This window comes from Symphalangus syndactylus, chromosome 23, assembly GCF_028878055.3.
Source record: "Symphalangus syndactylus isolate Jambi chromosome 23, NHGRI_mSymSyn1-v2.1_pri, whole genome shotgun sequence".
Lineage (NCBI taxonomy): Eukaryota > Metazoa > Chordata > Mammalia > Primates > Hylobatidae > Symphalangus > Symphalangus syndactylus.
In genome coordinates, this window is record NC_072445.2 from 57,123,078 (window position 1) to 57,147,817 (window position 24,740).

The 24,740-nt window shown below is 42.6% G+C and overlaps 2 protein-coding genes across 5 annotated transcripts in view; one reads left to right on the top strand and one right to left on the bottom strand.

The window, feature by feature from the left end:
• The window catches only part of RNF182 (ring finger protein 182), a 229,355-nt gene that overhangs the window by 146,130 nt on the left and 58,485 nt on the right, over nt 1–24,740 (bottom strand). The window lies entirely within an intron of this gene.
• MCUR1 (mitochondrial calcium uniporter regulator 1) overlaps nt 6,104–24,740 on the top strand; it is a 28,189-nt gene continuing 9,552 nt past the window's right edge. Inside the window, exons 1-6 of one of the 4 annotated variants that reach the window (XM_063632865.1) lie at nt 6,104–7,045; nt 14,039–14,158; nt 18,724–18,827; nt 20,003–20,104; nt 20,977–21,018; nt 22,459–22,530. In XM_063632865.1, the coding sequence (XP_063488935.1) occupies nt 6,619–7,045; nt 14,039–14,158; nt 18,724–18,827; nt 20,003–20,104; nt 20,977–21,018; nt 22,459–22,530 (867 nt within the window). In that variant the 5' untranslated portion in view covers nt 6,104–6,618. The remainder of the gene's footprint in view (nt 7,046–14,038; nt 14,159–18,723; nt 18,828–20,002; nt 20,105–20,976; nt 21,019–22,458; nt 22,531–24,740) is intronic. The other 3 variants (XM_063632866.1, XM_063632864.1, XM_055263471.2) reach the window with 3 other exon arrangements.

Sequence of the window (24,740 nt, forward strand, 5' to 3'; positions counted from 1 at the left end):
ATGCATTAGGTATTTGTCCTAATGCTCTCCCTCCCCTTGCCCCCCACCCCCCAACAGGCCCCGGTGTGTGATGTTCCCCTCCCTTGTCCATGTGTTCTCATTGTTCAACTCTCACTTATGAGTGAGAACATGAGATGTTTGGTTTTCTGTTCCTGTGTTAGTTTGCTGAGAATGATGGCTTCCAGCTTCATCCATGTCCCTGCAAAGGACATAATCTCATATTTTTATGGCAGCATAGTATTCCATGGTGTATATGTGCCATATTTTCTTTATCCAGTCTATCATTGATGGGCATTTGGGTTGGTTCCAAGTCTTTGCTATCACACATGCTCACTCGTTCGAAGAGAGTATATGTCACCAAGCTCTTCCATGCCAAGCCCTCAAGTCCCCAGACCCAAACCCTCACACGTGTGAAAACCACCTCCTGAATGTCATTTAGCTTGGTAAACTTTTTCCAGGAAAAGATGTTTCCACTTTGGGCTGCACAAACTTTGCATTGTAAGTTTCCATTTCCTAGGGGATTCCCTTTCAAGAAATGCCCCAAAGAAAAAAGACAAAAAGGAGAGGGGAAGTCCTGTTCATTACACTTCAGAATATGTTCTCCTCCTCCTCCCCAGCTCTGAACTCATCCCCACAAGTTGCTTTCCCAAGTAACTCATTGGGCAGGGCTGTAACAGGGTCCCACAGGATGCTCTCATCCACTTACCCAAGTGTCTCCCAGTGGCTGGCATCAGTGGGCACCTTTTCTTAACTACTAGGACCCTTCCTTGGCTATCAGGTGGGCCTGCATGTGCTACTTCTTCAGGCCTGCTGCAAGCTCTGCAGATGACAGTAAACCTGCTGACCCCGAGGTGCTCTGCTCAGCTGCTCAGTGCTGTTTCTCATTGGGTGCACCCTGAGCCTCAAAGATGTCTATAGTGCAGTGTTTTCTTATCGCAGATACTCAAGTGATTCCCTTAAAGAATTTGGTTAAAGCAAGGCTAGCAGATTTTTCTAATTTTGTAGCTGCCTTAGGGAGGGAGGGAAAATAACCCAGAGAGTTATACTCAAAACTCCAACTCTGGAGGACTCTGGCAGCATCCCACTGGTCATTCTCATTTCTTCCTCAGATTAAAAGGCAGCGTATCTCAGTCTGCTGCCTTTTCTCAGCCTGCACACTCAGGGCGGCCACGTACATGCGTTTAGCTTGTGTATTTCATGAGATCACCACATGCCATTCACATCAGAGGTGTCTTTATTTCTTTGTGGGGTTTGGTGGGTGATTTTTTTTTTTTGGCTTTTTTTCCTCCAAAGATAAGAATGCGTACATCCAGTATAAAATTTTCCCAGCAAATGGAAGTAAAGTGCCTTGTTCTAACAGGATGAACAATGCCACTTTAACTTATTTTAAAAAGAAAACCTTGTTGATCTAGCAATAACTAAAATAACCTGAGTTTCTAAATGAGTTGCTCCTTTCATGAGTGATGGGCTAATCAGCAATTGCCATAAAACTACTAATAAATTGCTTTTTGATATTAGTGTGCTGGTTACGTTTGCTATTTTATATTGTAGTTCATATCATTTGTCATTTTATTGTATCAGACAGCATTGCTGAGTTCACATTTTAAATCTACAATCATAATATAACCACTAATAGTATTTACCATAAATAATTCAAAGTAATAACTATTATATGGAAATAAATTAGAAATTAATAAGTAATGCTAGGCTAATTATTTTATAGCAATAATTTATTTTAATTATGAAATTGTCATAATTGCAAAATTTTAACATGGATTAAAATTCAGCAGTTACTATACATTACTTTAAAATGCTATAAATTCTAATATAAGAATGCTGAGCCTAGGCTGGGCACGGTGGCACACGCCTGTAATCTCAGCACTTTGGGAGGCCGAGGCGGGCGGATCACCTGAGGTCAGGAGTTCGAGACCAGCTTCAACATGGAGAAACCCCGTCTCTACTAAAAATACAAAATTAGCCAGGTGTGGTGGTGCATGCCTGTAATCCCAGCTACTCGGGAGGCTGAAGCAGAACTGCTTGAACCTGGGAAGTGGAGGTTGTGATGAGCCGAGATCATGCCATTGCACTCCAGCCTGGACAACAACAGCGAAACTCCGTCTCAAAAAAAAAGAATACTGAGCCTTTAAATTATTTCTCCTCACTGGAGAATATAGCTTCCCAAAACTAAAATTTATTTAAAACCTACTTAAGGTCTACTATGTCAAAAGAAAGGTTGTAAAATCCAGAATCGTTTCTATAGAAAATAAAATACTAATGCAAGTAAGTATTGAAATCGTCATAAAGAATTTTATTTCCATGAAAACAAGACACAATTATTTTATACAAATTATTACGTCCTCTTTTATTAATTATCTTTAGTTGCATTGTTGGTGGCTTAAAGCAGTAAACATTATTATCGGACATAGTGTTTGAGTCTTATCAGGGGCATTTTAACTGGGTGGTTCTGGCCAGGATCTCTGGCCAAACTGCAGTTCAGATTTTGGCAGGGGCCGCAGTCAGCTCAAGGCCTGCCTGGGCCGGAGGCTCTACCTTCAAAATGGCGCACTCACAGGGCTGTCAGCAGGAGGCCTCAGTTCTTCACTGTGTAGGCCTCTCCAAGGGGCTGCTCATGCCGTGGCAGCTATCTTCCCACACAGTAAATGACCCAAGTGATGTACTCTCACTTCTGCCATATGCTATTAGTCACACAGGCAGTCCCTAGAAGATGGAGAAGCATGCACGGGACATGAATATCAAGAAGCAGAATAATACTGAGAACCACCCTGGAGGCTGCCTACCAGTGACTTTGAGTTCTTAATTACTCTTATTTAAAATGTAAATTTTCTTCTAATTTGATTGGTACCATTCATACAGATTAACTTTATGGTTGTTTTATTAAGACATAATTAACACATTCATTTCCTTAAATATTTCTTGATAAGCGATGCCTCAACAAGGTGGCTTTGGCCAGATGCCATGGCTCATGCCTGTAATCCCAGCACTTTGGGTGGCCGAGGGGGGTGGAGCACTTGAGGTCAGGAGTTTGAGACCAGCCTGGCCAACATAGCGAAAACCCGTCTCTACTAAAAATACAAAAATTAGCTGGTCATGGTGGTGCTTGCTTGTAATCCCAGTTACGTGGGAGGCTGAGACAGGAGAATCGCTTGAGCCCAGGAGGTGGAGGTTGCAATGAGCCAAGATTGAGCCACCACACTCCAGCCTGGGCAACACAGTGAGACTCCATATTAAATAAACAAACAAAAAAAGAATCCTAGAATTGAAGCTTTTTTTTTTTTTTTTTTTAGACGGAGTTTCGCTCTTGTTGCCCAGGCTGGAGTTCAATGATGCAATCTCAGCTCACCACAACCTCCACCTCCTGGGTTCAAGCAATCCTCCTGCCTCAGCCTCCCAAGTAGTGGGGATTACAGGCATGTGCCACCACACCCAGCTAATTTTGTATTTTTAGTAGAGACAGGGTTTCTCTAGACTGGTCTCGAACTCCCGACCTCAAGTGATCTGCCTGCTTTGGCCTCCCAAAGTGCTGGGATTACAGGCATGAGCCACCGCGCCCAGCTGTTCATTAACTCTGATTGGGTGACATGCCCATGCCTGTGGTCTGCGGAGCGATCAGTCCCTCCAAACCGCATGGACTGAGAGTGGAGAAGAGCCACTGCCCATGGAAAACTAGGGTGCTGAGACCAAAAGAAGGGGAATGCTTTGGAAAACAAAACAACAGGTGTCACATTCAAGGAAAAGTGGATGCTATCCAACCTGTAGTTAGAACTGACATTCATTATACTCCTATCATAGGCCAGGCACTGTGCTAAGTGCTTTACATATGTTATTGGATTCAATATGGCTGGTAATAGTAATACATGAAAAGTTAGTCAACATCATTAGGCATCACGGAAATGTACGTTAAAAATGACAATAAGGGACCATTCTATGAGGACTGAAAATATCAAAATTTGGCAAGGATGTGGAACAACCGAAACTCTCATCTATTGCTAAGAGTGTGAAAGAGTGCAGTCGCTTTGCAGAAACAATTCAGCAGTGTCTAAAGTTAAGCTACCATATGATTCAGCAATTGGACCCAGATACTTTCCCCAACAGGGATAAAAATGTATGTCCACACAAGGTCTTATACAAGAATGTTCATAACGCCCTATGCATAATAACCAAAAACCATAAGCAAAGCAAATGGCCATTAATAGAATGGATGACCACTTGTGGCATGGTCATACGATGGAATACTATTCAACAATTAAAAGCAACTAATTACTGATACAACAGCATGGATGAATCTCATTGATATTGAAGTCAGATGCAAAGCAGAAGACACAAGGCAATGCGTATTGTAGGTCTTCATTTATATGAAGTTCAAAAAAAGACAAAACTAATCTATGGTCATTGAAATTTGAAAATAGTTGGCCGGGCGCGGTGGCTCATGCCTGTAATCCTAGCACTTTGGGAGGCCGAGGCGGGCAGATCACAAGGTGAGGAGTTCGAGACCAGCCTGGCCAATATGGTGAAACCCCATCTCTACTAAAAATACAAAAATTAGCCAGGCATGGTGGCAGACACCTGTAATCCCTGCTACTCAGGAGGCTGAGTCAGGAGAATTGCTTGAACTCGGGAGGCAGAGGACGCAGTGAGCTGAGACCGCGTCACTGCATTCCAGCCTGGGTGACAGAGCAAGACTCCGTCTCAAAAAAAAAGAGAAAATAGTTGCCTTGGGGTGGTGGTGGATTGTCTGGAAAACTGGCACAAAATAACTTTCTGGAGCAATGAAAATGTTCTAGATCTTGACTGGGTGGTGTATACAACTGCTAAATGTCATCAAGTTGAACACCTAAGTCTGTGGAATTTACTGTATGCAAATTATACCTCAATTTTTAAAAATTACAAAGGATTAACATTAAAGTTTGTGCCACAGTTTAATCGTTACTCTAATGTTGTGCACTATTTTCCCATTTTTTCACAATCACAAATTATGATACAATGACTTTTTTTGTGCATATGTGAAATTACCAATATTAAGCATTTTGACCCATAAAAATGACAAGTTTTTATAGTCAAACCTAGTAGATTTTTAATATTTTGGATTATTCCCATTATCCCCATTTTTAGTTAGGTGACTTGAGAAAAGTTTACAAATTTTTGGTGATACTCATTGCTAAACTGCTTTTTCTACCAATTTTACAAATGTGTACTCCTTTTACAAGTGTTTCTTAGGTTGGTGCAAAAGTAGTTGTGGCTTTTGCCATTGCAAGTAATGGCAAAAACCGCAATTACTTTTGCACCAACCTATGACTTCAGTCCTGTTTTTTAGTTCTTCAAATTTTGATAGACACTTAATCTTGCACATCCATATGCACGCTCCTCTCTTCCCAGCACTTTGTACATCTCTCATGGCTCATAACACATTCTTCTTCCATCACGTATGTGTACACATATGGCTGTATCGGAAAACAGCTTCTGGAGGAAAAGAACAATTTGTTTTGCGGTTTTTTTTTAATAAAATCTCCTAGCTTGGTACCTTACGCATTTCATCTATTCATTCAACTAACATCTTCCAAGTTCACATAAGGGACCAGTTATCTGTGAATGGTGTAACAGGCCTTCAAAAAACCCACGAAACTAAACATTACCAGTTTCAAACATACCCGACAGGTCTCATTTTAACATTCATACCCCACGTTTTAAGTTCCCAGATTGCTACTTTCCCATGTTTTTGGTGCTCTAATCTGGAAACAAAAACTCTGAAAATTTAGATTTGAATGTGTTATGTGAGGGCCTTTCCCTGGGCCCTGCTAATAATTCCTTAAAATACTCCCTAGAACCACATGTTGGGGGACTTAGGATAATCAGTGAAATCCAGGGCGGCCTGTCGGTCTGGGACTTTTCACAGGACACTGAAGGGCACCGGGGTAATTCCTTTTTTTTTTTTTTTTTTTTTTTTTGAGACGGAGTCTCGCTCTGTCGCCCAGGCTGGAGTGCAGTGGCGCAATCTCGGCTCACTGCAAGCTCCGCCTCCCGGGTTCACGCCATTCTCCTGCCTCAGCCTCTCCGAGTAGCTGGGACTACAGGCGCCCGCCACCACGCCCGGCTAATTTTTTGTATTTTTAGTAGAGACGGGGTTTCACTATGGTCTCGATCTCCTGACCTCGTGATCCGCCCGCCTCGGCCTCCCAAAGTGCTGGGATTACAAGCGTGAGCCACCGCGCCCGGCCCCTGGTAATTCCTTTTTAAGAACAGCAATGCAGTGAATATGCAAATCATGACAGCAGCAAGCTCCTTCCAGTTCCGGAGTGCCTGCAGGCCCCTCCCGACCGCCGCCGTCGCCTAGCGAATGGGGTGGGGGCTCGCACGGTCCCCGCAGAGCTCCGAGACTAGCCACCCCGGCTCGGCCCCGCATACCGGAGGGCCACCGCGGGCTCCCGCCGCCCCGCCCCACCCCCGGCGCGCGTCCCGAGCCCCGCCCGCGCGCCCGGCAGGAAAGGGCGGTCCTGCGCTGCCGCCCACGCTCGCTCCCGCCGTCGGACTCTGGGCCTGGACCGCGCGTGACCGGCGCGCTAGAGGCATGAGCGCGCGCCCGGGCCAGTGAACGGCTCGGGGATGGACTGCGACTCGGTCGGCGGCCAGAAAACCCAGCGCCTGCCCCGCCGCCGGCGGCTTCTCTTCTTGCCCGCGGGCCTCAGCGGAAGACCGGGCGGCAGCGAATCCTCAGCACGCCGCTGCCTCTCTGCGCTCTCCGACGGTCTGGGGGCGCTGCGCCCTCGCGCCCTGGCGGCCCGCGGCGGCGTGTCACGTGCCTCGCCGCTGCTCCTCCTCCTGCTAGTGCCCTCCCCGCGCTTGGCCGCCGCAGCCCCGCGCCGGCAGCTCGGGGACTGGGAGCGCTCGCGCCTCGGGTATGCCGCACCCCCGGCCGTGCGCAGCGGCGCGTGGAGGTGCTCACCGGGCCTCGGCCCGGGCGTCGCCGCTGCCGCCGGCGCCCTTCCCCAGTACCACGGCCCGGCGCCTGCACTCGTTTCCTGCAGGAGAGGTGAGGCCCAGGCGGGAGAGGAGAGGGGGCTCATCTTGCGGGGCTGGACGGCGGGGCGGGGATCTCGGCTACAGCCTCCCCGAGGAAAGGCCCGGCAGGCCGGAGGGCGGGTCAGCCAAGGGCACCGGCATCTCCCCGGAGCGTGGGTCGAAGGTCCGGGCCCGCCCAGCTCGGCCGCGGTGGCGGGGCTTAGCCCAGAAGAGACGAATTCCTGGGAATCCCGGGCGCTAAAGTTGGAGGGAGGTGCGTGCTGGGGCGGGGAGGTGGTGCCCGCCCACTCCTGGGGTCTGCGTTTGGGCGCCGCCTTCCAGGCGTTCTGTTTGGCAGCGCTCAGCCTGTTGGCCGTTCAGGGGGAAGGGGTGTGTATGAGGAGCAAAGCTCTGGGAAGTGAAGGGATTGCTTTACAGTTTGATTTCAGATTCTGATGGAATCATTAATTCGTGGAGTCCTAGCGTCTGCCCTGTCCCTGGCGCTTTGCTAGATGTGTGAGATATATCAGTCCACAAAATCTTCCCCCTAGAGCTTGATTCTAGCAGAGCAGACGCAGTAAATATGTTTGTGTGGATATACGTATGCATAATTGATGTATATATAATTTATATATACAAATAATTTTTATATATTCATAATTTGATACATGGTATAGAAAAATAGGATAAGGCTTGGGAAGTGGAATGGGTCTCCAGTTGTGAATTTAAATAGGGTGATCAGAATCGATTTCATTGAGAAGGTAGCATTTAATTAGAGTCATGCATCCCTTCAGGACAGTCGCCTACTGAGAAATGAGTCATTAGGCGACTTCGTCCTTGTGTGAATATTGTAGGGTGTGCTTACACAAACCTGGATGCTACAGCCTACTACACACCTAGACTATCAGGTAGATCCTGGTGCTCCTAGGCTACAAACCTGAACAGCATGTTACTGTACTGAATACTAGAGGCAATCTGAACACAATGGTATTTGCGCATCTAAATGTAGAAAAGGTACAGTAAAAATATGTATTATTATTGCGCATCTAAATGTAGAAAAGGTACAGTAAAAATATGTATTATAGTCTCATAGACCACTGTCGTGTGTGCCCTTCTGTCCTGGGCTGAAAGGTAGTTGTGGGGCGCATGACTAGGAAGTGAGAGAGATCACTGCCCTGGAGATTAGGAAAGTAAATAGAATCAACTTATTAGATAGCATATTGTTGATTAACGAAAAAAAATCATTTCGGATAATCAACAGACTTGGCAAAATTATCACTTTGGGCAGTCTATACATATTCATTAGTAGCCATCACTAACCACACATTTTTCATATTTTCTTCAACAGATAGGCCCAGTAAATGTTGACTATAGCTAAAATTTAAGAATATCATCGGCTGGGGTAAAAACTGATTCGTAGAGCAATAAAGTGAAGGAAACTTTATATAGAGAGAGTGGGGAATGAGTAGTGAACTCGGTGTCACTGTCCTTCAGTAATTAGGAGTTGGAGATGAGTTTGGTCTTTATTTCTGTATTTTGCCTGTTATTGTGCTTTTTCTGACAAGCTAGTAATTTCCAATTTGTTTTTCTCTCAACACAAGAGTATGGGGCAAAAAGAGAGTGTTCTTTCTCATGGATTTGCTGACCAATCAGTAAGGTGGTACTGTTGTTTTAGTGTCAGCGATCTCATTCTTCAGTCATCATAAAAAATGAGTATGGATGCATAAGAACAAGCAGAGCAGAGACACAGTTAAGGAAGGGTGTATGCCCATTAACCAGCTAATGAGCGTTTCCCAACCATTTGTTTGCTTGGTGCCTGAGGTTCTCAATTGGGCTACTTAAGGATGTCATGAGTAGGAAGCTTTCCTCATCCTGTCCAAGGCTAACTTTGGGCCCCTATTGTAATTGTGGGTTTTTAATATCCTCTTGATGGGCTGAAGGTCCCCAGAAAGGGGAATTGCATGTTACACGTTAACACAGCTCAGTTGACTCGCTTCCTTATGATCAGTGAGGCGTCTGGGAGTTGGCCACGTCCTCAGGTAGTGCCCTTTGACAGAAGGCAAGAGGGCATTTCCTTCCCTCAGCAGGGGTTGGAGTGCCCATTGGGAAGTGACCAGCCCTTCTGTCGACCTTTCAGAGGCAGGATTTCTTGGAATTAAGCTTGCTGTTTCTGGTTCCAATCTTTTTGAAAAAGAACAACAATAACAACAACCAAAAAACTATAGTATCCAAATTGGCGTTACAAAGTAGTCATGTGATTGTTTTGTTTATGTGGGGGTGGGGGTGAGGAGGTTGTGTTTTAAATACAGGAATGATTATTTTCTTACTAGAAACAAGGAATTTGGGTCTAGAGTAATCCTGTCAGTCTTTACAAGTCATTCCAGACTCAGGTGTTTTCAAGCTCCCTGACACATGGGACAGTCCAGTAGAGTTCTAGGGCAGGTGAGGTGGTCCTTAGGAGGTCCCCTAGAGAAGTGCTTTCATTTATTCACTCCCACTGTTTCTCAAGCTAGGTCTCTTCTGTGTTGGGCAGACATCCTGGGTCTCTTCTCATGGAGGCCAGTTTTAGTCTCAGGACTGGAAATAAACTGAAAAAGAGGTACCAGATTTAAGTGAGCTCATTTATGTGAAAAGGGAAGAACTGAGGAGAAAGGAATTCATCTCGAATTTTCCCTCTAGACAGTTTCATAATCCAGATTGTAGAAGTCATTACAGTTCAATTACCAAAAAAAAAAAAAAAATTATTCCTAGCCTGCTGTATGCCAGGCCCCTTGCCAGATGCTAAAGATAAAAAATGAGCAAGACTGGCTGCTCCTGGGCAGCTTGGACAAATAGATGATACAGATGAGGAAATAATGTAGTAAGTGCTGTGTTGAGCTATCTGTACTGAGCTGAGAACACAGGTATGGGCGCAATAAAGGTTGCTCCCTTAGCTGGGTGGAGGAAGCAGAGAGAACCATAAAGTGTAAAAAAGAAAATGCCACACCTGGAATATAATGTATACTCAGTAAATTGGCGATTTAATGAAGAAGGGTAAAAAGAATGCTTAAAGTTTAACGATTGGGAAAGGGGAGCAAGCCATGCTTAAGCATGCAATTGCAGGAAATAGAATAGCTTAGGTTGCTAGAAAGAAAGCTGAAAGGATAAGCGTGGTCATAAATAGCAAGGGCTTTGTATGCCAGGTCAAGGACCTCGTGTCATAGCACAGTGGTTCTTTGAATTTCAGGGCCCAGTTTTACCAACAAACACAAACACACGTAAGTCATTGCACTTTATATTGTGTCAGTCTGCAAATGGTTCTTGATACTGATATGGATTATTGCATCTCTTTTACCCTCCTCTTCCCAAGCTGTGAGTAGGCTGGGAGTGACTCCCATAGGCTGCAGCAAAGCGTCACATCTGTAGGGTTCAGTCCACATCATATTTTTGTTTACTCTTGATTTCATAATAGTGTAATCAGGGTTGAAGGACTGAGAGTGGAAGCTGATCAGCTGGAGCATCTTTCTGGTCATTCAGAGGCCTGCTGGGGAAACCTTTGACCTTTGAGTTGGCAGGTGACCCTTCTTGCTCCTACCTGTCTTCTACAACACCAGACCTCAGACTGGTGCCAGTTAATGGCAAAATTAGAAAAGTAATGGCAAATATGTAGCAAGATTTTCATATACTAAGTTGATTAAATGGAAGTTCTTTAGATTGTTCATCTTTTTTTTCTTTTGGTGTCATAATGTCTTTTTTAGTACAATATTTAATAGTAGTAGTAAGCAGCTATATTTAAATTTTCTTTCATGACACAATTAAAAATTGGCAACTCAAATATTGTTTTATTTATTTATTTTTAATTAATTTATTTTTTTGAGATGGAGTCTCACTCTGTCACCTAGGCTGTAGTGCAGTGATGCGATCTTGGCTCACTGCAACCTCCGCCTCCCAGGTTCAAGCAATTCTCTTGCCTCAGCCACCCGAGTAGCTGGGATTACAGGTGCCTGCCACCAAGCATGGCTAATTTTTGTATTTTTAGTAGAGACAGGGTTTCACCATCTTGGCCAGGCTGATCTTGAACTCCTGACCTCGTGATCCATCTGCCTCGGCCTCCTAAAGTGCTGGGATTACAGGCCTGAGCCACCACGCCCGGCCTTTTAATATTTTTGTTTTTGATACAGGATCTTGCTTTGTCACCCAGGCTGGAGTGCAGTGGTGTGATCATAGTTCACTGCAGCCTCAAACTCCTGGGCTCAAGCCATCCTCCTGCCTCAGCCTCCCAAGTAGCTGGGAATAGCTGGGACTACAGGCACACACCACCACACTCAGCTAATTTTTTTTTTTTTTTTTTTTTTTTGAGATGAGGTCTTGCAGTGTTGCCCAGGTTGGTCTCGAATACCTGGCCTCAAGTGATCTTCCCACCTTGGCCTCTCAAATTATTGGAATTACAACCATGAACTAGTTCACCTGGCCCAATTAAAAAAAAAAAAAAGATTTTAGCAATTCATAAAATCCAAAAGCCAAGAAACTGTACCATATACTATACCATCTCCCTCAGATGAGTACCTTGAAACAAGAAGTTTACAAAATGGATTGGATCTGTGGCTAAATGCACAAAAACTTATAGAAAAGGTAATGTAAAAATTGTTAGAATATAGCTCTCTAAAGATAGGCTTTTGCGAAGACATTACAAGAAAAGAATGCTGTTGACCGATATCTCTTATGATTAAAGATAAGAAAATCCTTAACAAAATACTAGCAAGCCAAATCCAGCAACTTACAAAAAGTGCAATGTACTTAAAGTATAATGTACATTAAAGTATAACATTCCTAAATAAATGGAAAGACATCCATGTTCATTGATCTGAATACTTAATATTAAGGTGGCAGTACTTTTCAAACTGACCTACAAATTTAACACATCCCTATCAAAATCCCAAGTGGTTTTCTTGTAGAAATTGACACACAGATTCTAAAGTTCATATGGAAATACAAGAAAACAAGAATAGCTAACCAACCTTGACAAACAACAAAGTTTAAAACCCACACCTTGGGAGGCTGAGGTCGAGTCTGTAGTGAGCTGTGATTGCACCACTGCACTCCATCCTGGGCAATAGAGCGAGACCCTGTCTTAAAAAAAATCAAGAGCAACAACAAAAAAAACACTTTCTGGTGTCAAACTTAAAACAAACTTACAAGTAATCAAGAAAGTGTGGCACTGGTGTAAGGACAAACACATAGATAAAAGCATTAGAATGGAGAGCCCAGACACAAGGCCTCATGCTTACAGCTCACTGATTTTCAGCAAGAGTGACAAGACATTTCAGTAGAGGGAGTGGTGCTGGGACAACTAGATATCCACATGGAGAAGAATGAAGCTGAACCCACTACCACACACCATTTAAAACACTAATCCAAAATGAGGAAAAGACCTCAATGTAGGAGCTAAAACTGTAAAACTCTTAGAAGACATGGGAGTAAATTTTCATGTACTCGGATTACCTAGTGGTTTCTTACGTATGTTATCAAAAGCACAAGCAACAAAAGAAAAAAGCGCAAGCAACAAAAGAAAAACCAGATCAGTTGGACTTCATCATAAGTAAACTTCTGTGCTTCAAAAGACAGTATCAAAAAGTGAAAAGACAACCCACAGAATGGGAGAAAATATTTTCAAATCATAATCAGATAAGGAGCTTGTATCTAGAATATGTAAAGAACTCTTACAGCTCAGTAATAGAAAGACAACCCTATTAAAAATGGGCAAAGGACTTTGCCTTAGTCTGCTTTGTGCTGCTATAAGGAGATACCACAGACTGGTAATTTATAAAGAAAAGAGATAACGTTTCTTGCAATTCTGAAAGCTAGGGAGTTGAAGATTGAGGGGCCCACATCTGGCCAGGCCCTTCTTGCTGCTTCGTAACATGGCAGAAGTCAGAACAGCACACGTGTCGGGGAAGGGGTGGCAAACTCATTTCTTTTATCAGAAACCTATCCCCAAGATAGCAGCATTAATCCATTCATGAACCGAGCCCTCCTGATAGCCTAGTCATCTCTTAAAGGACCCACCTCTCAACACTGTTGCTTTGGGGATTAAGTTTTCAACACATAAACTTTGGGGAACACGTTCAAACCATAGCTGACTTGAATACACATTTCTCCAAAGAAGATATCCAAATGGCCAACAAGCCCATAAAAAGATGCTCAACATCCTTAGTCATCAGGGAAATGCTGATTAAAACCACAGTGAGATACCACTTTACGCCCAATAGGATAACTATAATTTTTTAAAAACCCAGATAATAGCAAGGGTTGGTGAGATGTGAAGCAATTGAGACCCTTGTGCGCTGCTAGAGGGAGTGTAAAATGGTATAGCTGCTTTGGAAAACAGTCTGGCAGTTGCTAAAACAAACATGGAGTTATCATATGATCCAGCAATTCTACTCCTAAGTATATTCTCAAGATCATTGAAAACAACGTCCATGTAATTCGTAATCGCCAAGAAGTAGAAACAGCTCAAGCACCCTTCAACTAATAAATGGATAAACAAAATTTAATGTAGCTATACAATGGAGGAGTATTCAGCAATACAAAGAAATAAAAGTACGGACGTGCTACAACATGGATGACCCTTGAAAACATGCTAAGTGAAAGAAGCCGGTCACAAAAGACTATATATATTATATGATTCCATTTCTATGAAATCTCCAGAGTAGATAAACAAAAGAGACAGCAAATAGACCAGTGCTTGACCTGGGTATGGTTGGGGGCAGTGGAGAAGGGCTGGGGGAATTGGAAGGTGACAGCTAAGGGGTACAGTTTGTCTTGAGAGTGATGAAAATATTCTAAATTTGATTGTGGGATGGTTGCACAACTCTATGCCAAAACCTATTGAATGGTATGCTTGAAATTGGGTGAATTGTGTATCTCAGTGAAGCTGTTATAAAGTACCAGATAGGCTTTGGGGTATGCCTTATTTTCTCAGAGTGCTGAGTTGCTTTTGTTTTGCATGAAGTCTGTTTTGAGCTTACTGTTCTTTCCACCCTAGAGCTAAGCCTGTCTGCTGGATCCCTGCAGCTGGAGCGCAAAAGGAGCGATTTCACCTCTTCTGGGAGCAGGAAACTCTACTTCGACACTCATGCCTTAGTGTGCTTACTGGAAGACAATGGTAATCCTCTCTCATTCGTCATTTAGTGCCTTAGAAAAACACTTTAAATTATGACTCTCTTATGGTTTCATTTAATTTCTCGTGTTTCTCTTTGACTTCTATTTTTTATTTGTATTTAATTTATTTATTTAGAGACAGGCTCTGGCTCTGTCACCCAGGCTGGATTGCAGTGGCGCAGTCTCAGCTCACTGTTAACCTGCCTCCCAGGCTCAAGCCATCCTCCCACCTCAGCCTCCTGAGTAGCTGGGACTACAGGCACACACCACCACGTCTGGCTGATTTTTATATCTCTTTGACTTTTAAGCCTATGGGTAATCTTCTAATTAATCTCCGTTTTTATAAGTCCTCATTTTTTGCTTGAGGACATTTTTGCTTCATCAATAGAATGGAGACTTTTCTCACACATTGTCTCTTTGTCCAAGTGAAGTGTATTTCTGTAACATCACCATGGAAGTACAGTGTTAATAGGTAAAAATTTAGACACAAGTCAGCAAAGCTGAAGAATGATTCCTATGACAACAGTGTCTGAAGCACAGAAGTGATAGTTTTATTACCGTGCATCTTGTGTGCTTTTTAAAATCCTGTGAAATTGAAATGTTGCTGAGTAGCAGTTCTTGACAATTTCAGCTTACTGTTCTTTATTCTTTTTTCTTTTTCTTTTTCTTTTTCTTTCTTTTTTTTTTTGAGATGGAGTCTCGCCCTGTCACCCAGGCTGGAGTGCAATGGTGCGATCTTGGCTTACTGCAACCGCCACCTCTCAGGTTCAAGCGATTCTCCTGCCTCAGCCTCCTGAGTAGCTGGGATTATAGGCACAAGCCTCGACACCCAGCTAATTTTTGTGTTTTTCATAGAGATGGGGTTTCACCATGTTGGCCAGGCTGGTCTCGAACTCCTGACCTCATGATCTACCCGCCTCAGCCTCCCAAAGTGCTGGGATTACAGGTGTGAGCCACCACACCCAGCCCTCTTTTTTCTTTTTAATATTCAGCCTAACATTCTCCCTTATTGCTGTTAAGATAAAAGATTGTTCTGGTATATATGGCATTCATTGAAAATGCACTTTAGACTTAGAATGTAGGGGACATTCTCGTACTAAATCATATTTAGACAAATATACCAATTATAATTATATGGTGACACATTCTCAAAAATCAGAATTTCAAAATAGTGTAAATTATGCTTGTGAAATAAATTTGCCTGTGTTTTTACTTCATTGTTTAGTTATTTGTCCAGTTGTACATGTTTGTGTCCGAAAAGCTACTCTCTGTAGAGGTACTTCACATGCCTAAGACAAAGTGACAGAATGAATTATTCTGTGCTTTGTGGGAGAGAGCAGCTCTGGGCTCGAGCCTAACTCTGCAGACATCTAGTTGCATAGCTTAGGAAGCCTTTTCTCCTTCTCAGTTTCCATTTGTCCATCTATGGTATGAGTGTGATAAGAATTCGAAAGATCTTTTTGAATATTAAACAAGATAATATGCATGAATGAACTTTGGAAAAACTGTCATATGCTGTGTAATAATTTTCACAACTTTTCCTGTCACAGTAGGCTTTTTTCACCAAAACTTCTTTCAGTACAGAATTTAAAAGAGAAAAGTAGAAGTGAGAAGGGAGCACGTAAAGTTACTCTGATAAGGCCAGGCGAGGTGGCTCATGCCTGTAATCCCAGCACTTCAGGAGGCTGAGGTGGGAGGATGGCTTGAACCCAAGAGTTCAAGACCAGTCTGTGCAACATAGAGCCTGACTCTACCCAAAAAAAAAAAAAAATTGATAAGCAGAAGTCTTCCTAGTTTTCTTGATTTTAAACCTTAACCCATGGTTATTTGCATCTTTCAAGACTGTGGTGTGAGGGCCACACTGCAGTACGTGGTGTGGAGGGGCTGTTCAATCCAACGTGGATGAGTTGGGGGTGTCTGAGATGACTGGCTGAGTAGGAGGCCAGGAAGGACTTTTCAAGGCATATTCTACCCTTTCTTTATCCAGACCTGTCTTCAGATTAACAAAATTTCTTATGTGCCTGTGATCTCACTGACCCTGGTTCTGTCCTATTCCCTTGTGTCTACAAAAAATTAATTTCTGCCTCATAACTCAGTAGGTTTTCAGACTTACACTTTTTTTTTTTTTTTTTGAGACAAAGTCTGGCTGTGTGGTCCAGGCTGGTGTGCAATGGCACAATCTCGGCTCACTGGAAGCTCCGCCTCCCAGGTTCATGCCATTCTTCTGCCTCAGGCTCCCAAGTACCTAAGACTGTGAGTAGTTGGGACTATAGGCGCCTGCCACCACGCCCGGCTAATTTTTTGTATTTTTAGTAGAGATGGGGTTTCACTGTGTTAGCCAGGATGGTCTCCATCTCCCGACCTCATGATCCGCCCGCCTCGGCCTCCCAAAGTGCTGGGATTACAGGCTTGAGCCACCGCGCCCGGCCAAGACTTCCACTTTTTCTTATCCCTTTCTCCTCCCACAAGTGGTTATAAAGTATATGGCTTTAGAGTTTGCTTTACAGTCAACATAAGTTCTCTTTCTACCTTTATTTTTCTTTTCCTCATCATTGCCAAACCTAATGTTTTTCTTTTTTTTTTTTTTTGAGACAGAGTCTCACTCTTTCGTCCAGGCTGCAGTGCAGTGGCGCAGTCTTGGCCTACTGCAACCCCCACCTCCTGGTTTCAAGTGATCCTCCCACCTCATCTTCCTGAGTAGATGGGATTACAGACATGCACCACCACACCTGGACAATTTTTCTGTATTTTTACTAGAGATCGGGTTTCACCATGTTGGCCAGGCTGGTCTCAAACTCCTGACCTCAAGTGATCCACCCACCTTGGCCTCCCAAAGTGCTGGGATTACAGGCGTGAACCACTGTGTCCAGTTGCCAAACCTAATTATGTTTAAACATGAACTCTTTTTTTTTAATTAAAAATTTTTTAAAATTTTATTTACATTAAAATGGAGATGGGATCTCACTATGTTGCCCATGCTGGTTTTGAACTCCTAAGCTCAAAGATCCTCCCACCTTGGCATCCCAGTGTTAGGATTACAGGCGTGAGCCACCACACCCAGCCAGTGAACTCTTCTTAATAAAGCTTTAGAATTTGCAAAAGTTTAGTTTGAGTTTTTAAAAATTAGGAAGACAGCCGAGAAAAAAAGAAAACAGATTCAGAGCTAAACAATGTTAACATTTTGGTGGGTAACCTTTTGTATTTTTTTCCTAGACATGTGCACAACACACGTTGAAAAATTAAAGGATTTTGATGAAAGTGATGGGAATAGGTCTTTGGAGGTTTTTTTCCTTCTCCTTTAAATCTGTGTCTTTGGTTTTTTTGTTCATTATAGTCCCATGCTTCATCTCATCCAAACAAATTCCATTAATTCAGTACTACTTTATTCCAAAAAATACACAATTAATTACAGGAATCAATAGATTCTTCTGAAATTCTTATAGCTGGAAGCATTTAATAGAACTATTTCCCAGGCACTCAGTTTTAAGCATTTAATTGGAATTTATGTGAAATAGGAGTTACTTTCCAACGTTTTTAAAAACAATACCAAGTACCGGCCAGGCATGGTGGCTTGCACCTGTAATCCCAGCACTTTGGGAGGCCAAGGCGGGCAGATCACCTGAGGTCGGGAGTTCGAGAACAGCCTGACCAACATGGAGAAACTTCATCTGTAATGAAAATACAAAATTAGCTGGGCATGGCGGTGCATGCCTGTAATTCCAGCTACTCTAGAGGCTGAGGCAGGAGAATGGCTTGAACCCAGGAGGTGGAGGTTGCTGTGAGCTGAGATCGTGCCATTGCACTCCAGCCTGGACAACAAGAGCAAAACTCTGTCTCAAAAAAAAAAAATACCAAGTACTGCATTGAATCTCTATCATTCAATTCAGTATCATTTATTGACTGCCAAAGAACATATTTTTTCCACTTTGGGTCTCCCAGACTAGTTACTGAATAGAATTGTGGAGGAAAAATGAAAGAGCTGATTTTGTCTTTTATCATTATGTTAGCCAACAGCTAGATTACTGTTTATATAGTCAATGATTTGACTGCCTTATGCTGGACATAAAACAGCTGAGCTTTCCTATTTAAGGAAATCATTTTTTAATCATGTACACATTATAAAATTAAATAAATATTGTCCACCATAGAAAATTACATATAATGCAGAGAAACATAAAGAAGAAAATAAAAATGACTATGAATCTTTGTTAAATTATAAAAACAAGAATTGTATCTGTAATTTTGAGTCTTGCCTTTTTTCACTTGACATTGACTTGCCAGCATTGTCTATGTCATTAAATAGTCTCTGAAAACATGACTTTTGATAGCTAGGAAGGACTTACAGATCAGTCAGCAAAGCCACCGGTACCTGGGGAAGCCAACTTGTATGTTTCGTGCTTGCTCTGAGTGACCAACACATCATAGTTTGTGGCTCTACCCTCCTCCCTGCCTCCTACCACACTGTGCTGTACTCTTGCTCCTGGATTTGGACATTCACATGAATGTGTGCATTTGCTGTGGGCTTTTGTAACCCTGAGCATGATTTTTTTTGCTTGTGTGCTTGCTTAGGGTTTGCTACTCAACAAGCAGAAATCATTGTGTCTGCATTGGTCAAGATCCTGGAGGCCAACATGGACATCGTCTACAAAGATATGGTCACCAAGATGCAGCAGGTTAGCCTTGTTGGGTGGTTTAGCAAATTAGGACTGTGAAGATGGGATATTATTTGTAGTAATGTTTTAATGTAATTTTTTGGATAATACCCAGTTGAAAAGTATATAGTAACTTTTACCATGATTAAGAGGCAAAAGATTACAGTGGCATAAAAAATACTTACTCAGAGCTATTTAGTCAACAGTTGTAGAATCATTATGCTTGAAAGCTCACTGTTCAAAATGATTCCAGTGAAATATACTTTAATAAATGGAGACGTGGCCTGAATTATAATATTATAGCATCATGTTCTCGAGTCTTCAGATCACCACCCTTTAGCTGTGATTCACTTGGTAACAATAACCAGATATGTGGTTTTTGTTTTTTTATGTTTTGGGGGGGGGGGTTTTGAGACAGGGTCTCACTGTTTGGCCCAGGCTGGAGTGCAGTGGTGCAGTCTCAGCTCACTGCAGCCTTGTTGACCCCCTGGGTTCAAGCGATCCTCCCATGTCAGCCTCCCAAGTAGCTGGGACTATAGGCGTGCACTGCTACAGCTGGCTAATTTTTGTACTTTTGGTAGAAAAGTTTCACCATGTTGCTAAGGCTGGTCTCGAACTCCTTGGCTCAAGCGATCCACCTGCCTTGGCCTCCCAAAGTATTGGGATTACAGGTGTGAGCCACCTTGCCTGGCCAGATATGTGTTGTTTTTTTCCTTTTGCTTTTCCCCTTGTGGAATAAAAGATGACTTTACTGAACCTCTTCTTGTGTCCATATTCTCCTGGTTTCTCACTAAGAAGATAGCACATTGAGGCCAGGCGCGGTGGCTCACGCCTGTAATCCCAGCACTTTGGGAGGCCGAGGCGGGCGGATCACGAGGTCAGGAGATCGAGACCATCCTGGCTAACACGGTGAAACCCCGTCTCTACTAAAGATACAAAAAAATTAGCCGGGCAAGGTGGCAGGCGCCTGTAGTCCCAGCTACGCGGGAGGCTGAGGCAGGAGAATGGCGTGAACCCCAGGGGGCGGAGCCTGCAGTGAGCCGAGATCGCGCCACTGCACTCCAGCCTGGGTGAAAGAGCGAGACTCCGTCTCAAAAAAAAAAAAAAAAAAAAAAAAAGAGGATAGCACACTGAGATGATAGGAAGTGGACTTTTTAGGGTAGACTAGATTATGTATTTTGTTTTTCTTTTCCTAGGAAATCACTTTTCAGCAAATAATGTCTCAGATTGCGAATGTGAAAAAGGATATGATTATTTTGGAGAAGAGTGAATTTTCAGCCCTCAGAGCAGAAAATGAGGTAAAACAGAGCCACTCACACTTAGAAAGTTGATTATATTAAGACATCGAGATGAAATATATACACATAAAAGAGCACACATAAGTGTACATCTCAGTGAATTTTCATACAGTGTACACTTCCAGTCAGATCAAGCAGGAAAACTTGACCAGTGTCCCTTTCTCATGCCTGTCAGTTGCCCCTGCGCCAGAGGAAGTGCTGTCCTGGCTGATAACACCATTGACTAGTTTCGCCTATTCTAGAACCATTTGATGGTATCATACTGTGTGTCTTGTAGCAAGAGATCATTTTTTTCATTGTCTGTAGTCTTACATGAATAGGCCCCATCATTCTTTTGTAGTGTATATTAGAATTGTTTCCAGTTTTTGGTTATTTTGAATAATTGCTGCTGCAAAATATCTCCTGTGTTTCTTTTAAATAGAGCATATGGGATCAGCATTTAAGTAAGTGTTCTCTATGCATCTTTTAGTTTCAGTCCTATTTAAAGTCCCATAGGGAAGGCCATTTATTGCCTGTTGACCTTAGCCTTGTAAGAAACCTTCTAGGAAAAAGTAAAGTGGGAAAGTTTCAGACTCTAGGTTGTCCTTGAAATCAGTTATTTGAGGGTAGAATTAGTTAAAAGATAAACTGAAGGAGATACTAAATAAAGCAGGGTCACTGAAGGCAAATGTGTGTGCCAAACACAACTGAGTTAACTTTATGTAGCCTCCAAGATGAATTCAAACTTGTGTTGTAATGCCATTCTGCAGTCAATATGGTTTCTGAATGAAGGAAAAGCCTGAAGAACTTGTGCATAAATATATATTGTAATATTTGTTGATTACTACGTTTTATGTTGTTCTTTCTAAAGACTTTTTTTAATGTGTTTTTAGAAAATAAAACTCGAACTACATCAGTTAAAACAACAAGTAATGGTAAGATTCGCTTTCCTGTTTGTTGGCTTGTTTGTAATTATGTAAACTTAATAAGTATACTATTAGAAATAGATGTTTTTAAAAACTTAATTCTATGTGAAATGTTTGTGTAATATGCCTCAAAAGTACACATTGGAAGATTTAGCTAAGAACACAGCCAATGAATGAATTACTGTTGTCTATAACCATATTCATTACGAAAATTGTGTCTGGGCATGGTGGCTGATGCCTGTAATCCCAGCACTTTGGGAGGCTGAGTGGATCACCTGAGGTCAGGAGTTCAGACCAGCTTGGCCAACATAGTGAAACCCTGTCTCTACTAAAAATACAAAAATTAGCTGGGCATGGTGGCAGGTGCCTGTAGTCCCAACTACTCGGGAGACTGAGGCAGGAGAATCACTTGAACCCAGGAAGCAGAGGTTGCAGTGAGCCGAGATTTGTGCCATTGCACTCCAGCCTTGGTAACAAGAATGAAACTCTGTCTCAAAAAAAAAAAAAAGAAAATTGTGTTCTAGGAGGAATTAAGTCATTTTTAAGTAAAAGTTTTTCTAAAGTAGCCGCATGGAAGGAACCCTTAAACTCTCTTAGACTGTCTTTAGAGAATCGCATGTGATTTTTAAATGCTTACTGTGCCAGCTATTTCATGTTTTTTAAATAGAAAAAACAGATATTAAAGAAAAAAAGGCTTTGATATGTATCAGAGAAAAGGCTCTGTGTAAACCAGATTTTAATATTTTGCTGCTTTGAGTCCATCTTTGCTTTCCAAAGTTGTTTAAGATCAGCTTTATTCATAAGTTCCATTCAGAGATTGTATGAGGAGTCTTGAGGTTAAAAGCAGCAACAGGCCAGGCGTGATGGCTCATGCCAGTAATCCCAGCACTTTGGGAGGCCGAGGTGGGCGGATTACAAGTCAGGAGTTCGACACCAGCCTGACCAACATGGTGAAACCCCATCTCTACTAAACATACAAAAATTAGCCAGACGTGGTGGCATGCACCTATAATCCCAGCTACTCAGGAGGCTGACGCAGGAGAATTGTTTGAACCCCGGAGGCAGAAGTTGGAGTGAGCAGAGATTACGCCATTGCACTCCAGCCTGGGTGACAGAGTGAGACTGCATCTCAAAAAAAAAAAAAAAAAAAAAAGGGTGTGGGGGATGGGGGTCAACAACCCACTCTAGACTGGCTTAAGCATAGAAGGGGGTTATTTGTGTCTAACTGGGAAGTCCTGGGACGGGCTGCCTCCAGATGTGGCTTGGCCAGAGTTCCCTGATGCCAGGAGGCCTAGGTCCATTTCTCTGGAAGCCCCTGGCTCTGTCCCTCCCTGGGCTGCCTCCCCTACGATAGGGACAGTGGGGGCAGTGGTCTTGGCGTGACGTCCTCAGAGAGTTTGGGTTTCTTACTTTGGATTTCTCCTTCTTTGTTGTTTGCCCTCCTTTTAGGATGAAGTGATCAAAGTCCGAACAGATACCAAATTAGACTTCAACCTAGAAAAGAGCAGAGTAAAAGAATTGGTACGTTCCTTTACTAAAAATACATTATGAATTAATTTATTTTTGGAATGGAATGCTTGGTTAAGCCTAAGTCATAGGTACTGTTAAATGTTTATCTGTTTATCAGTGTTAGGCTGTATTTTCTCTATTATAATAATTTTGGATTAAGATTTAAATTTGATGCTTTCAAAAGTAACATTAAAATTAAAATCCTAGTTAAATTAGTCACTTTGAATCTTTGTTTCAGAAATATTAGATATATGTTACATAGACATTCATAAAGAAATTAAATGCAATCTTGATCTATTTAATACTGACTTAAATCATCATAGGTCTTGATCTTGCAAAAGTTAAGTTGATTATCTCAGGCTTGAATATAGTAAATTATTAATATTAAATAATATTAAATTATATACTGGAATTCAAGATTAAAACATTTGTGGCCAGGCGCGGTGGCTCACGCCTGTAATCCCAGTACTTTGGGAGGCCAAGGTGGGTAGATCACCTAAGGTCAGGAGTTCGAGCCAGCCTCCCTGCCCAACATGGTAAAACCCTGTCTGTACTAAAAATACAAAAAATTAGCCGGGTGTGGTGGCGGGCACCTGTAATCCCAGCTACTCAGGAGGCTGAAGCAGGAGAATCGCTTGAACTCAGGAGGCAGAGGTTGCAGTGAGCTGAGATCGTGCCACTGCTCTCTAGCCTGGGCAACAAGAGCAAAACTCTGTCCCCCCCGCAAAAAAATAAAAATTCTATGCTGTCTTTTAAATGTAGTGAGAAGTTGTGAGGGTGTTTTGTTTTGTTTGGGTTTTTTGAGACAGAGTCTCACTGTTGCCGAGGCTGGAGTGCAGTGGCACCGTGTCGGCCCACTGCAACCTCCGTCTCCTGGGTTCAAGCAATTCTCCTGCCTCAGCCTCCCGAGTAGCTGGGATTACAGGCACCACCACCACGCCGGTTAGTTTTTATATTTTTAGTAGAGAGAGGGTTTCACCATGTTGGCCAGGCTGGTCTCAAACTCCTAACCTCAAGTGATCCGCCCACCTTGTCCTCCCAAAGTGCTGGGATTACTGGAGTGAGCCAATGCGCCTGGCTGGCAAGTGTGTTTTTTTTTTTTCTTTCTTTTTTTTTTGTTTGAGACAAAGTCTTGCTCTGTTGCCCAGGCTGGAGTGCAGTGGCGTGATCTCGGCTCACTGCAAGCTCCACCTCCCTAGTTCACGTCATTCTCCTGCCTCAGCCTCCAGAGTAGCTGGGACTACAGGCGCCCGCCACCATGCCCAGCTGGAATCATTCGACCTCGGGAGGCAGAGATTGCAGTGAGCCGAGATCACGCCACTGCACTCCAGCCTGGGTGACAGAGCGAGACCCTGTCTCAAAAAAAAAAAGAAAAAAATGATGAAATTTCATTCTTGCAAATATTAATATTTTTAAATTATTGGATATATAGAGTGGATCCATTCAGTGTTCTTATAAGTAAAGCTTATAATATTTTGCAAATTTGATAATGCAGCACTCAAACTACTTAACTTGATTTTATTTTACTTGAATTTACTAGTTAAATATGCTGATAAATATAATTTACATGTAATTACTTTATCTGGAATGACTATATTGACCTTAATCTCCAGAAAGCAACCAATTCACAGAGTTTCAATTAAATCCTGTCCATCATGATAGTAACTTTTTCTACATGACACAAAAGTGTCTTTGTGGTATATTTGAACAGTAACTGTGACTATGAATTGTTCTCATAGTCTTTTTTTAGTGTTTCATTATTATTTTAATTTCAATGGGTTTGGGGGGAACAGGTGGTGTTTGGTTACATGAAGAAATTTAGAGGTGATTTCTGAGATTTTTGGTGCCCCCATCACCCTAGCAGTGTACACTGTACCCAATGTCTAGTCTTTTGCCCCTCACCCACATCCTACCCTTTCCCCCAAGTCCTCAAAGTCCACTGTATCATCCTTTTGCCTTTGCATCCTCATATCTTAGCTCCCATCAAGCCAGTGAATTTATGTGATTTAGTAACCTAGCTGGGAGATTGTTCTTGGTAATCATAAACTTAGATTTCTCTGAAGCACAAGGCAGTAGTAAATTATACAGTGAGCGCGTTTGTAACATGCATTGGTGAAGATGAGTTTTTTGGCTCTCGTTCTTTTGGTAAAGTTATAAGGTTAAATATTAAATTGCAAATTAACTATGATATTTACAGCCAGTTCCAAAAGCAGTATGGCACA